This window comes from Cloeon dipterum, chromosome 3 (genome assembly GCF_949628265.1).
Source record: "Cloeon dipterum chromosome 3, ieCloDipt1.1, whole genome shotgun sequence".
Classification (NCBI taxonomy): Eukaryota; Metazoa; Arthropoda; class Insecta; order Ephemeroptera; family Baetidae; genus Cloeon; species Cloeon dipterum.
In genome coordinates, this window is record NC_088788.1 from 10237481 (window position 1) to 10252331 (window position 14851).

General features: G+C 40.7%; 2 protein-coding genes across 13 annotated transcripts in view; one reads left to right on the top strand and one right to left on the bottom strand.

Annotated features, from left to right (window-relative positions):
• by (blistery) overlaps positions 1-8704 on the top strand; it is a 57089-nt gene extending 48385 nt beyond the window's left edge. For 6 of the 11 annotated variants that reach the window (XM_065486777.1, XM_065486782.1, XM_065486778.1 and 3 more), the window contains 11 exons: positions 3204-3371; positions 3743-3895; positions 4168-4414; positions 5140-5220; positions 5315-5436; positions 5735-5779; positions 6099-6262; positions 6624-6836; positions 6897-7040; positions 7096-7378; positions 7754-8704. In XM_065486777.1, coding sequence (XP_065342849.1) covers positions 3204-3371; positions 3743-3895; positions 4168-4414; positions 5140-5220; positions 5315-5436; positions 5735-5779; positions 6099-6262; positions 6624-6836; positions 6897-7040; positions 7096-7378; positions 7754-7925 — 1792 coding nt within the window. In that variant the 3' untranslated portion in view covers positions 7926-8704. The remainder of the gene's footprint in view (positions 1-3203; positions 3372-3742; positions 3896-4167; positions 4415-5139; positions 5221-5314; positions 5437-5734; positions 5780-6098; positions 6263-6623; positions 6837-6896; positions 7041-7095; positions 7379-7753) is intronic. The other 5 variants (XM_065486781.1, XM_065486783.1, XM_065486786.1 and 2 more) reach the window with 5 other exon arrangements.
• A 1282-nt stretch (positions 8705-9986) lies between these two features.
• On the bottom strand, positions 9987-14649 carry LOC135938947 (protein VAC14 homolog). Of its 2 annotated transcripts, none has more exons than XM_065483015.1 (13): positions 14362-14649; positions 14161-14311; positions 13741-13851; positions 13573-13692; positions 13308-13525; positions 13132-13252; positions 12949-13072; positions 12624-12880; positions 10998-11215; positions 10646-10939; positions 10488-10567; positions 10297-10435; positions 9987-10238 (listed from the first exon to the last, which is right to left on the bottom strand). In XM_065483015.1, exons 1-13 carry the CDS (start codon positions 14460-14462, stop codon positions 10079-10081), a joined length of 2094 nt encoding a protein of 697 aa, XP_065339087.1. In that variant the 5' UTR covers positions 14463-14649; the 3' UTR covers positions 9987-10078. The 2 variants fall into 2 exon arrangements, with proteins under 2 accessions (XP_065339087.1, XP_065339088.1); XM_065483016.1 differs by having other exon boundaries at positions 12624-12835; positions 14362-14648.
• Between the last annotated feature and the right edge of the window lie 202 nt (positions 14650-14851).

Below are 14851 nucleotides of genomic sequence, written 5' to 3' on the forward strand. Positions count from 1 at the left end.
TAAAATGTCGTCACTTAGGCAAAGTTAAATGCAACTTTGAAAGCGATGATGGCCAAAAATCATTTATATCTCTTTCTCTGTGTGTGTCCTCTGCTTCCCTGGGACGTAGACAAAGAGGTGCCTGACGCTTTTATAATTTATGAGCGTTCCGTTTCTTGGCTGCCAAACTCCGCCTTTATTTGCGCGTCGAGTTAAATATGACTTTTTCGCCGGCGAGAATCGCTGTTTTACGCTCGTCGAGCGCCGACAGACACAAACAAAACCCTCCGACTCCTCCGAGACGAACCAAACGAGAGTCGCCAAATTGCGTCACTTTGAGAAGCTTCTTCTGAGCCAAATCACTCAAATTCATGCTAAGCACTTCACCGACTTGACAAACGAATAGTTAAAATACATATTGAATGAATAAGACATTTTTAAATATATCTCATTCATGTTTAAATAAAGTCTGACGAATTTCCAAGTAAAATCAATGTCTGGAATGTTCCCTTTAACAATTGCGGCTGTGCAGAACGGAACAATGGACAGTTTCAAACGAATTCTCGCGAGCCCTTTTTAGGAAACTCGTTTCGCCAGCCGGGTCAATTTTTTGGCCGAGAGAAACACACCTGCAGCAAATTGGCTTGGAAGCGTGCAAAAAGCCGCTCGAATTTAAAGCAGAACAGCCAAATTTAGGCCGGCGTGGTCCCACGCTCGCCAAGATGTTGTTTTTCGCCCTTGGATGAGCATGACAGCCAACCAGAAAACAATCAGGTTTTAAATTTCAAATTTTTCTGTTTATTTCAGCGCTTGCTGAATGCGTCCGGATAATTTAGAATTTATTTTTGAATTTTCAATATCTCACATTGGTTTATGTTGTATGGAAATGCCTATCCTAGAAATTTCGAATATATTTAAGTTTATTGTGATGTTTTTTTTCAAGTGCAGAAGAAATTTTGATTTTGAGAAGCTGCTGTCTTGTTCTTTGTTAGCTTTGCTCTTCGGTCCCGAAATAAGCGGAGGCGAGTTTTGCATACGCGTTGCACAAATAAATAGCCCGAAAATAGCCTCTTTCCACTTTTCCTCTGGGCTCTGGCTTTGGGCTCTCGTCTGCCACAAATCTCGTGCTCCGCCAGCGCACAGTCATGTTGAAATAGAGCCGTCTTGGCGCCGTCTCCTCCGCCTCCCACCCCCGTCTGTGCGGATGCTTCGATATATATTCAAATTCGAATTTCTTCGTCGCCGGTTTGTTTTTGAGACGCTAATTTTCAAAGTTGAAATTTATTCTTTAGCTTGGAGATGATTTAAAAAAAAGCAATAATAAGCCGAGCAGCGACGGAGGAGTGCCAGAATGGCGGCAGTAAAAGCGTCGTCTCGGGACATTCAATTGGGCGAAACGACTGCGAGTTATTTTTATTATGATTTACGATTTTCGCCGGGCGGCGTCAAAATAATTTTCGGGCGTAATTAGCAGAATCAACTTGTATTTCGGTGGCGCGAACAAACGACTTGGAATGAATTTCCCCTGGCTCCGTTTCTTGGCACAAGAAACAAACATTTTCACTCTCTGCAGCAGCTTGTTTATTTTCTAGAGGATGTTGAATAAATTATTTAAAAATCCAAACCGATGTTTTACAAACATAATTGCAGGGTAGAAATTTTCTTTTCTACCATTGCATTAGGAGGCGTTTTCGTCCCGCCTGCTCCGCTTTTATCGCTATATTATTTCAAGCGATAAATTACAATCTGCTGCAAGTTTGGTGTTCTGGACAAGGTCAGAGTCATTTGATCCACGCCTCCCACTTGAACCAACTAGCGCAATGACCAGAAGGGTTTTTGCTGTTGCTCAGACCAATTAGTCGAATGCACTTGAAAGAGTTCAATTTAATTAAATATGTTACGCTCCTCTCCGCGAGAAAAGCCTCAAATGAATGACAAGGTTTGCAATCTGCATCTGCAATAACATTTTCCACTATTATAATTGGCCTATTTCAGTCCTAAGATATAGAAAGGGGCCAAATTAATTTTACAAAATCGTGAATTAACTAAGAATATGTGAAAATCTCGTATGGATGGAAACAGCAATACTTATTTTACGAGGGCTGGCCCTTAATGGCCCTGAACCACCAAAAAATGGTGTGCCTGCCCTCTCTCACCAACCCCTAACTCAAATTTTGTAATTTATTGAAAATGAAATCAGGTGAAAAAGGCGTGAAACAAAAATAGTTGGAAAAACCACGTTTGCGTTTAATTTTCTGAAGCTTGGAAAAATTTGCGAGCCTCCCTTAAAAGTAAAAATTACAGTTTTAACACATCTAAGGATCAAATAAATACTTTTTTATTTGACATGGCTGATATGCAACAAAATAATAAAAAAAAACTCGTGGTCAACTGTATTTTTATGTTTTTTCTTTGACGTTAGTGAAGTTGGCGATATCGCCAGCCCATTTTTCAAAATTTTTAAAAGTAGTGAACTTGGCGATATCGCCAGAATTCGATTTCAACAAAAATACGTTCGGAGGGTTGAAATCAGCATAAATGTTCCAACCCTGCACACACAAGTGGTTCTAAGGGGTAGAAACACGCTCAACAAGAACAGAAACGCGTGAAAGCCGAAGAAAACAGCGAAATAGCGATACTTCAACACTCATCAGCGTTTAGCCACCTTGAAACCTCCTCAGGTGGACTCCGAATTTCATGTAGAACAAGATAGGATGGGTGCCGAAGTGGCTAAACCCTGCAGTCTACCCTTAAAAAGGGACGAAAGGGTGAAAAACGACGTTTTTAAGTTTTTTCTGCTTTAAAACTATTTTGAACACAGTCTGCAGGGTTTAGCCACTTCGGCACCCATCCTATCTTGTTCTACATGAAATTCGGAGTCCACCTGAGGAGGTTTCAAGGTGGCTAAACCCTGCTGAGTGTTGAAGTATCGCTATTTCGCTGTTTTCTTCGGCTTTCACGCGTTTCTGTTCTTGTTGAGCGTGTTTCTACCCCTTAGAACCACTTGTGTGTGCAGGGTTGGTACATTTATGCTGATTTCAACCCTCCGAACGTATTTTTGTTGAAATCGAATTCTGGCGATATCGCCAAGTTCACTACTTTTAAATATTTTGAAAAATGGGCTGGCGATATCGCCAACTTCACTAACGTTTTTCTTTGCTGCAAGTATTGCCCGTAAATAAAATAAATAATAATGAAATGAAGAAATCCTTTCCATTTGACAGGTACCCTGACAGCACCCTGAGTAGCACGACGAGCGGCGGGCTGACGTGGTTGCAGCGGCAACAGCAGAAGCTGCGGGAGCGCAAGGAGCAACAGCTTCGTGCCGAAAGGTATCCACACGAAACCAAGTTGCTGACCGAGCTCAGGACGGTGCAAAACAGAATCAGCAGGTGCCAAAAGCCACCTTTTTCGCAACCTATTAAATACATGCACCGCTTTTGTCACCTTACGTTGCGCACAGAAACGTTTTGCTAAAAATTTGACTGTTTGTTTTGTGTGTTTCGCACTCTCTCACGTCTCGACTTGCCCAGTGAGAAAATTTGTCCGACTTCTTTCCGCTTTACCTTTCCTGAAAATCCTTTGTACATATTTATCTAGCTTTTAGTTTAAATAGTCAAAAAATCCTGCTGAGATAATTCCTATTATTCCTTTGTGTGTTTTGTACTTTTTTGTTCCTGTGAGTTGTGTGTGTATCTTCTCGCTGGGCAAGAAAGCACTTTACATAAACGCGGCACTAACCGTTTGGCGGTCACTTTTGTAGACCTAACGGCTGTAGCCCCCGCCGGCCAAGCACTGAGGATGGCTATGCTAGCGACACCACCCTCTTGTTGTCCGGAATCGAGGACGACCCTCTCGTTGCGGACAGTCCCTCTCCGCAATACACCTCTCCGTTCGCAGTCAATTCCACCCATAGGTACACAATCTGCAGAAAACAAGTCGGATTTGAGAGCTATAAAGACGCTCAAACCCGATACTTTGGTGTCAACCGTGAAATGTGGTTTGGCTTTGAATGAAATTTGAGTCGTTTCACGCCTGACACCATGCATAAAATCACTATTTTGTAAAATATTTCTCAAGTTTTGGACAGTAACCTTGCAAAATTAAACCTGCCTGTTGTTTTGAATCTCACGAGTCGATATCGAGCTCCACCAGAGTGTTTAATTAATCACGTTTTCTCACCCGCAGCTTCAATCGCGGCATTTCGGCACCGTCGTCGCCGATCTTGCCGAACCGCAGCTCGAGCCGCGAGCGGACGCTGCGCTACCAAGGCAGCCAGAGCCACCACCAGGAGCTGGCCACCATCATGTCGGGCGTGAAGCCGCTGAGCAGGCAAAAGTCGGACACGTCGTTCGACCGCGAGCGGCCCTTCGTCGCCGTCAAACGCGCCCACGAGCAGCAGCAAATCAACAACCGCAGGCTGGATTCCCAACCCGTGAGTAACTTAATAATTTACATTCATTCACCTGTGACTTTCATCCTCCATGTCCCATCAAACTGTCTCTTCTGATTTAGAGCCTGGTTTTGGATTGAATCATTTTGTTTTTTCTCGCCTTTTTAAACCCTCAAAACCATCCTTGCCAATAATTGAACACAAGGTGTTTTAAAATATTTAAAATTTAGTTTAATCTGAGGACCTTAACTTCTTAAACATTTACACAAGCAAATTCCTAGATATTGTTGTTTTGTAATTTTGATTACAGCCAAATAAAAAATAACAAAATTTAATTGACGGGTGTTAGTGAAAAGTTAAATAGAAAAATCATCTCGCTTGCGCTCATTCTGGACAGAAACTCTTCAATTTGCCACATGGAAAATAAAAATCTTTTTTTTAAATTTATTTATTTAAAATAAAAGCCACGTTTCATTCATTAAAATGTAAATAATTGAGAATGTGAAAAAATTGCTTGAGAATGAACCGAATTGCATTTAGTTTTTTCCTTACTTTTAATTTTTCTAGTTACATTACAATTTTACTGCAATAATTGTCCACCTCGGCATCAAACATATAATATTTTCTCCTCTTACTTGAAAGTTATCAAACCTATTCAAAATTTGTGCAACCGATCCGATCACGGCCTATTTGCTCATTACGATTTATTGTTTGCATTTGTCTGCTTGCTTTCTCTTCATTTTGGCATGGTTTTTGTGCTTGAATAGAGTTACTCGCCGCCGCAGCTGTACTCAGTCGTGCGCACTAAGGTCAACGGCTACGCGAGGTCGCCCACGCTGCACAACGGGGTGAGCAAAGCCACTTCATAACGACGTCGGAAGCTCGCAAATTTCCGCCCTCTCTTCACGGTTCGGCGCGTTTCATTGTGCGAATTTGTTGCAGGATGAGTTGGACGCGAGCAGTCGGCCGCAGACGCCCGCCTTCCCCGTGCACCCTCGCACCCCCTACTCCAACAATGCTGCTGAGGCCGCCGGCCTGCCTCCGAAGAGCCCCACCGCCCAACGGTAAAGACTTTTAAATTTCTTGATCATGTATTTTTACTATTTTCTTATTTCGGCAGATCGATTTTTTGGGGGAACAAAATTTATTCTTACTCTTTGTCTGTATTTTTCTATGATTTGCATGATCTATATTTCTCAGTAAAAATAGTCCTGTTGTCTTGCTATCTGTACTATTTTCATCTAGTTCTTTCAATTTTGTCGGGTCTATGCTGACCCAAAATTGGCATTTTTCCTTTGTTGCTCTCTGTGGGTGCTGCTTTTTTCGAATCATTTTATTTTCGCCTTGTTTTTATTTTGCCAGACGGCTTCGGATGCGAAAGTGGCCATCCAATACCTCCCTCTCTAGGTAAGCCAGTGAGCCACTCTTCCTCCCCTACTAACCTGGCTTATCTGGTCCTTTTTTAATTTCGAAACTCGTACGTTCATGTTCCTTCTCCAAAATCTCTCTTAGAGGACAGAGCCAAAAATTGCTAAATTGCTGTTTTTATTTTGCTTATTATATTTTTGGAAAAAAGTTAAGCGGTTTAACGGTTTATCACTCAAATATGGCAAATTTAAATTTAAAACTGTCTCTGTCTCTTTCCTTTTGTGCTTTTTATGGGCGGTGCAAGTCTTGGTCGTCATCGTAAAGGCCATTATCGTTTATTTTAAATGTCCGTTTGCAGCCGTGAGCGGTCCATGTCTCCTGAAGGGATGAACACATCGCGGCGCTCGTCCATCCAGTCGTCTGGCGGCGAAACCGTCACGCAGGAGGTGAGCCCTGTGCACGTCAAGTTCGTCAGGGACACGTCCAAGTTCTGGTACAAGCCCAACATCTCCAGGGAGGATGGTAAGTCAGCTCATGTGACTCCTAAATAACGTTTCATGATCATCATTTAGAGTTGAAAATTAATTTTCACCAAGATTTATAATTTTTCTTGACGAATTGCATATTCAATTCAATTCACATAGTTATATTATTTGGAAATTTAATAAGCTTAACAAATATATAGGTTTTATTTCTGCAAAGCCCAAACCAATTATAAAAACGTGTAAGGAAAAAATAGCAAAACAGCGATTATTTTTATCAAAATGGATCAATTTCCAATTCCTTTAAAATTTAGCACGCTTTTACTCAATTTCAATATTTAGGAACCTGTTAAAGGTCCCTTTGGCACTTAGATATAACATTCACATTTGTTTTTCCGCAGCAATCGGCCTTCTGAAGGAGCAGGCGCCGGGCACCTTCGTAGTGCGCGACTCCAACTCATTCCCTGGCGCGTTCGGTCTGGCCCTGAAGGTGGCGACGGCGCCACCCTCGACGCCTGGTGGTGGCAGAGACAACGAACTGGTCAGGCACTTCTTGATCGAGCCCACCTCCCGCGGAGTCAAACTGAAGGGCTGCGCCAACGAACCCGTGTTCAGTGAGTTTCTACCTTTTTGAGAAAATAACCTTTACAGGTGACCCTGATGGCTTTTTCCAGGCTCTCTCTCGGCCCTGGTGTATCAGCACTCGATCACGGCCATCGCCCTGCCCTGCCGCCTTCTGCTCCCTGAGAAGGACATCGCCCAGAATGAGGCCAGGGGCACCCTGAGCATGACCCAACAGCTGCTTGCCCAGGGCGCAGGTAACCAATTCTCGCTAATTCTTCCTGCGTCAGCTGACTGATTTTCTTTGCGCAGCATGCAACGTTCTCTACCTGATCACCGTGGACACCGAGTCCCTGACAGGGCCCCAGGCCATCCGCAGGGCCGTGGCGCAGCTCTTCAGCTCACGTCCGCTGCCCAAAGCCACCATCGTGCACTTCAAGGTGTCCAGTCAAGGCATCACCCTGACCGACAACAGACGCACATTGTTCTTCCGAAGACACTACCCTGTCAACGCCATTTCCTTCTGCGGACAGGACCCTGACGACCACCGATGGAGCCAGAAGAGTGAAGACACTGGAATGCCCATCAGTTCAAAGTAGGTTCTTAAAGTTGCTTTTGGTGGATAAGATTTAATTCATGAAAATAGGTGCATCTCGATCGAGCGGCAACACGCCATACATTCATGACAATATAATCTCTCTAAAAATTAAAATATTGCATTTATTTTATTTTTAATCATTTTCATAGACAGGAGGTAACCTATAAAATTGTTTGGGGAAATTTTTAAATTTGAAGCTTGGCCATCCTATTATTTTATATAAAAATTTCAACTGTTCATCTTTGGAAAATTAAAATTTAATTTTTAAATTATTTTCTTGTTAGAAATTTTATTTTATTTAACTAGACCAAAACGACCTCCTAGTATATAGTTAAACAACTTCATTTTTATATATTTTTTAATGTGTTTCAGTCGGTGCTTTGGCTTTGTGGCGCGGAAGCAAGGCAGCTTGACGGCGGACAACCAGTGCCACCTGTTCGCCGAGCTGGAGCCCGAGCAGCCCGCCACGGCCATCGTCAACTTTGTGTCCAAGGTGATGATGGTGGGCAGCCACAGTCCAAGCCTCAGCGGCAAGAACGTCTGAGTCAGTGCGAGAAAGAGAGAGTGTCTAAACGAACGCCTTGTTATGTTATCAGTCGATTGTTGATGTTGCAAAATTAAATTTATATAAATAAAAAGTATATTCGTAAAAAAAGTATATAGCAGCTATACAAACGGGATATAAAGAAAGTGGACTTATTTTGTGCACAAAACGGCGTTTTCGAGCCAAAGTTTTGTTGAAAACGGCGAACAAAGTTATATGCGGCGTTTCTTTCTGCGTTTTCTAGTTTTTGCGTTGTATCGGAAAGGAAAATCAAGTGTTTCACCTCTGCCACTCATCAACTCGCGTTATTTCTTGTAACAAACCAACTTGTGCCATATTTCTACTTAATGAAATGTGTTGAAACGATTCGAAGACACGATTTTTGCAGCATTTCCTCTTGTTTTTCTCCTCAGGTTGAGAATATTCTGTCAGATCTGATTAATTCCATTATTACTATATTTATAATAATATACTCTGTCAGTCCTCTGTATAATTAATTATTATAATATATTTACACACAGACGCGCGCGCATAAATATATTAAAGCTATCGACTAAAATCTCACAAGCCAAACTTAAATATTGTATTTATATCACTCTTTGAAACGAATTCTTTGGTTTTATTTGTGGCAACTTGTTAGGAGTCATTTCGTTTTTGAAAAACTATAGCAAAAGTTGTAATTCGATTCACGAACTGTTTAGAAAAATAGTGAGCAAAAAGCTTATACAAATTTGTGTATTATGATATGTCAATAAATTTTATCGATTAAACAGTGGTAATGCGTATTTTATTCGTTCTGAAAAAAACTTATCTCCAACACATTCCTCACATCAACCGGCACCAAAACTAGACTTGAAGAGTTTGCAAACATCACACGTCACCTTATTCATCTTTTGCACTGTTCACCAACAGATAATATTTTCGGCGCTTTGCCCAAGAAATTTTTGAAAAATCTAGGCAATGCGTGGCTGTGGGAAGAAACCAATCCTTTCGTGTCTCTCCTGGATGCTGTCCTTCTTGGGAGCAGCGGGCGTTGTCACCGGTGTCTTGCTAGTCCTCGACTCCTGCTCTTCCCGCCTCTTCTCGTCCCACTCTTTGATGTCCTCCAGCCGAAGTTCGATACGGGTTGGCTTTCTCCTGATCATTTTTGCGAACTGAAAATCTGAAAATGCATATGTAAATTAAAATATTTTTGGTCACTTGATTATTCGATGTTAGGCACTCACTGTTTGAGTTCGATCTCAAAAAGGTTTGGTCTCGATCGTGTCTGTTGAAGATTTCTCTAAAAGATGAAGCTGGCTGGGAACTAATCTAAAAATCTTGGCAGTGCACGCACAACAGATTGCAGAGTTTCTTATTTCTTTGGCAGAAAATCCGTGGAGTTCTTGATTGTTTTGGTTTTTGTTCTACAACTACCGAGAAACAGCTGATCAGCTAAAATACCGGTATACCAACTGTGAAAAACCATCATCATGAAAATAATGCAAAACAACGTGTTGAAACACCGCACGCGGTAATCGGTTTATCTCAATTTATGATCGGCGGCAATTTAGTTTGGGAAATGGGAGCGAAGTATTTAATGACTTGAATTTGTAAATGCACACTAACACTAGGTCAAAAAATTTTCAGGTGTTTTTTTATAGTTGCGCTCGTATTAAGGAAATCCTAATCAATGGTTGTTACATTTACATACACACAAATATCAAAACAAAAAACGCATATATCTCTTATAACGAAGGACCACTACCAAAAATGAAATATGAATTAATAATCAATTAGACCTTTAATATTCCATCTTTTTAAAACTGGTAAAGATATAACATTTTTCAGTTTTCTAACTTAAACCTAAAACTAAGAATTTAAGGGATTTATTTACCAATCAACGCATGATCTTGACTATGGTTTGTTCATTCTATGTTAATTAATGCTATGGCTACTCCAATCCGATTAGCAAAAATTTGGCATGGAACCTTTTCTTGAAATTGGGGTAAATGATGTTAAAATAGAGATTCCTTAGCAAAAATTATGGATTCCTCAGACAGAAGACAAAATCAGTTCTTATTATCCAATTTTAATTTCATTTATTAGGAATGATTTAAAATTTAAAATAATAGACTTTACAAAAATATGAACTCAAAATAAATAACAACCAATCACTCAATATCCACACTCTGTCCAGCTGACAAGATATTGCTTTTCTTCCCTTTCTGTCTCTGAGCAGAATGGCGCTGTTGCACATCTTGGAAATGCGAAAGAAGCTCTGCAAAGTTGATTTTATTGACTTCACTGCGGGTTTCCTTCCACGGAGAAGTTCTGGAGAAAAAAAGCAACACATAATTTATGTGACATGTTAAAATAAACTAGTACTGACTTGGATTCTCCAATCTTTGGAATGCAATTGAGTCTCCGCCGCAGAGTGTGAAACGCATCTGTTTGTGGCATCAACATCAAAATACCATAAAGGGACTGCACCAGTGGTTGGGGGCTCTCAAGTAGTTGAAGACGCATATCTGGAGCAAAATGTTGCAACAAAATGTAAATCTAATTAACATACAAATTTACTTGAAAATATCGGAGATTCAATCAATTGAATGAGCTTGTCCAGCTCGACCAGAAATTCTACTGTCACCTCCAAATCCCCACTGCAATCTTTTATTAAGGAAATTCTCAGATTCTGTATATAATAAATAATTGAAATTATTATCTTTTAGAAAGGATACAATGACTTGATTAGTGTGCTTGCGTGCGCGTAGCACTGGGTCAGGAGGCAGAGCGATACCGTGGCCACGGGATTGTGGCACCAAGTCTTGTAGAGGCAGACGAAAAGAGAGGCGCTCTCGGCAGTCTTGAGCAGCTGCAGGTCCTTCCGCAGATGCGCCAGATCGCTGGAGGTGAGCAGGATTTCGTGCAGGCAGTCAACCATCTTGCGTGCGAACTGCAGATCTTCCTCGCCTTTCAGGATTTGTGACAAACTGCGGTAAATTGACTCTGCGTTGAGGAGAACACACAGTTGTCTGCAATGTGAAATTAAATTGTCTGACAAGCTTGGATGCAAAGGGAGGGTTAATTTACTGTAAAATGAAGGGGCCCCTTTCCTCCAGAACATTTCTCTCGGAGTGGAAGTGCTGGAGAAGGGCACCCAAGAACTGAGGGAAGAATTCAGGCCCTCCAGGACTAGCATTGTCTGACAGTGACGAGAGCACTGCCAGGGTGTGACACACAACCTCGTCTGATGGGTCCGACAGAGCGCCGACCAACGCGTTTGACGACTCTTGCAGTTTTTTGCTTACCTGAAGCAAAAGAAAGATTATATTGATTAAATCATATAATATTATGATAGGAATAATTCGATCTTTTGCGGCTAGTTTCTCCTGGGTTTTTGTAAACAAATTTTGCTTTTGAAGTTTGCCTTTTTAACTCTTTTGTCAACTTTTAAAAGGCAAAATTTGATTAATTTTTTTGATAATATTTAAGAAAAAACAATTTACAAACATACTAAACGCTGTGAACCCCGGATTTTCAGATACCGTTTAACTCAAGTTTTAATAGTAAAACGATACGATCTATTGCGAGTGTTTTATATACTGTATTAATTAAGTGCAATAAACCACACAAAACAGGTAAAACCCGCAAAAAACACTATAAACTAAGTTTGGGAAACTCCCCAGGAGATTCCCAGCCCTGGAATAAATGAAGAGAGTCTTCTGATGAACAAAAAACAAATTAAAAAAGTTTTAAAACAGTTTTTGACTTTTTAGAGAAAAATTAGATTAAAGGCAGGTAGCGTAACAATTGCGCAACTTTCAACAACCAAACGCGAAATTCCTTGTTGCAAGAAAAGGGCAACAATCAATTCAACAATGAAAATTTTGGTGCTTTGTTGAGCGATGCGCAATGTTACCGCGACCAGGACGAATTAATAAATGGAACAATGTTAACGTTATGAGAGAAAAGTAATTAATTCACTACGCAATTTCTAATTCTTACAAGTACCATTGACGCCTCCTGATTTCTGCTATCATTTGTGCAGTCCATTATATAATAACAGCCTTATCTCACGCCAACTCAAACGACTGTCATCGTACAGCAAGTTTTTGTTCAGATAAAAAAAAACTCAAGCATCAACTTAACATTTTGAGCCTTTCAGTGGTTACGTCTACATTATTGGAAAATTGAGTAAGAGCCAGTTGCACCACAGTTATTTTTTGAAATGAAACATGAATATTATCAAACACCGGGGGCCACGTTGTGATCCGTGTTGGTTCCCGCCAGTCAGAAGTCAATATGGCGTCGAAATAACCGAGGCCAATTAGGAAAGAGTCCAGTGGCGAATCAGAAGCGTAAAAAAAGAGGCGCGTCGGCATAATAATTTAATTCCCGCGTATTTTGTGACATTTCCATTATCCTTATGTGCCATCTAATGATCAATTCGCCAATTACCGGGGTAATCAGCTGCTACTTAAGAAATAACAACAAAATCATTCATTTTGCTAAAGATATTTTCATGATAGATAAATTTTTTAGACCTTTTTACGCTTGTAAATTTCCCGCCATACTCTACCAGACGCCATATCTGCGCGTCGCGTGAATCCAGACCCCGTTATTATCAAAGATAATAATAATTATAAAAAATAAACATCCAATCTCAGAAGTTACTCATTAAAAACTCATTTTTAATAAAAACTAACAAGTTCTTACCTGATCGGGCATTTTCCTATTCAAATGGAGCAGCCATGTCAAGGACGCGACCTTGCTGGGGGTGGCCGATCCCTGTCCCACACTGCGCACCAGAACCTCGATGACGCTGTCCGTGTCGAGTTGACAGCTTAAATCGTCGGTTGGGTTTTCAGCCTGCTGGGAAACTAGCCGCAGAAGACTGAAACTGACTGCCTTCGCCGTCTCTCTAATATCTAGGGAAAGAGAAGCAAATTTTCTCTTATAACGACTTGAAGAGCCTTGGTAAAATTATCGTGAACACTGCAGGTTAGTAACTGACAACTAGCGGATGTGAGAAATAATGTACTTTTCCGCTCTTCGTTCTCGTACGAGTGGCAGGGGAGGACAGCCGTCAAAATACTGGACGTGTAAGGCAGCATTCCTGGCCCCGAAAGCTGAACAAACTCTTTCACCCATGTTATCGCAGTGAGCTGAGAGTTAAAACATGTTTTACAACTTAACAACAAGATTAATTAATTAGTTTACTCACTTGTAAAGACTGGTAGACTGATTGAGCGTGAACAATGAGCACATTTATCATTTTCTGGAAGTCGACTTGAGATGGATTCTTTTTAATGGTTCTTAGAAACTGGGCTAAAACGTTGTCACATCTGTTTGAGTGTTTGAATCATGTAATAGATTTTTTCAACATTTCTAATTTTTTACCTCTGTTGAATCTCTGGAGCAGGGTCTTCCAGGATTTTAAACAGACCATCCAGCAGTTCCGGAAGGTAAATTATGAGGTCTAATTTGGGCAGTTGATGCAGCAGCGACACCCACGACAAAATGTATTCTCTAGAAAAATTGCTCTTTGTGTAGATCCGTTCGCCCAGCAGAGGAATCAGGATGGTTAAGTCGAATGTTTGGCTTTCTGTGACAATGTCCTGCGAAAGAAACGATGAATTCAAGTCTACAATTAATTTCAGCAAACCTTTAAAATTCTGTCGAGCAACTCAGCCGCATTTCTCACGTTCAAGTCAGGGTCCGCAACAAGACCACAAAGTGCGTTGAATATTTGAGGGAAACTTGGCAGGATTTCATGACGAGCAACCTTTAAACAACCCTTAATCACTCACATATAAGAAAATTTAAACAGCACCTTGGCGACATTGTGCAGAGCCTCACAAGCATAATAACGAACCCTCGAGTCGTTCACAGTAAATGACGCCAGTAAGGGTTCAATCAGTTCTGGCACGTATTGGGCACAGTCCTTCAAACACAAAAGAACAAATTTTATAAGAAACCCCTACTCCAAGTGTCAGTTTTAGCCTCTGCTTGCGTGAAGTCTTTATCACACAATTAGATTCTTAAAACAAAGAAAACTGCAGAAATTTAGCTAAAAGAATTAAAATGTTCACGCCAGCATAAACAGGAGAGTATGAGCTTTCAAAGATAATTGATGAATTTTTAAAATTTTTATCTTCTTTCTACACCAGTGACACCAGAAACTCTTTACGTGAGACCAATAAAGACATAATAATTATGTAACAGCAAGTTTAAGACAAAGAAAAATTCATACCGGTCCCAATCTGATAGCAACTGCAGCGAGGCCTATGTGTCCTCCCTTTCTGAAGTGTGGATTTTGAGAGAGAGCAAAATCTTGTCCCAGTATTTTCAGCAATTTCTTTATTTGCATGGAATTATTGCTAACGTTGAAGTCACGGACCATCCTACGGTAAAAGCAGAGTGAAACAGCGTGTTTCAATTTTTAATATCATACTTTTCAATTTCCACAGCGGCCGCTTTTCTTTTTTCGTAGAGTTTGTCCTGCAGAGCTCTCACGCAGGCAGCACTCAGCGGCGAGTAATCCTTGTCATTCATTCTGGCAGTCTCAGGTCAGTCAGGACACTTCCAGGTGAGAAATTGAAGGCCCGAAAAATATTTACTAAGCGGTTGAAATGACCAGTTTCGGTCACACTAGTTTGTTGACGAAACAAACCACAAATAAACTGGTGGATTTGGCTCGCCCTGTGCTGTGCTGACAGAAACACGGAAAATATAACTAACTAATCAGTTTGGAAGCACGCCCCCTTTTTCATTGAAAACTCGCCCCCTTTAAAATCACGTGCTTTTTAGTATTTTGTATCGCCAAAATTAAATTAATACGATTGAGAATAAAGGGATGAAAAGGACAGTTATCAATCATTAATAATTATTATAAAAAGGTTAGATAGATTAGAGTGAAACTCAATAATTAATCATTTGATAAA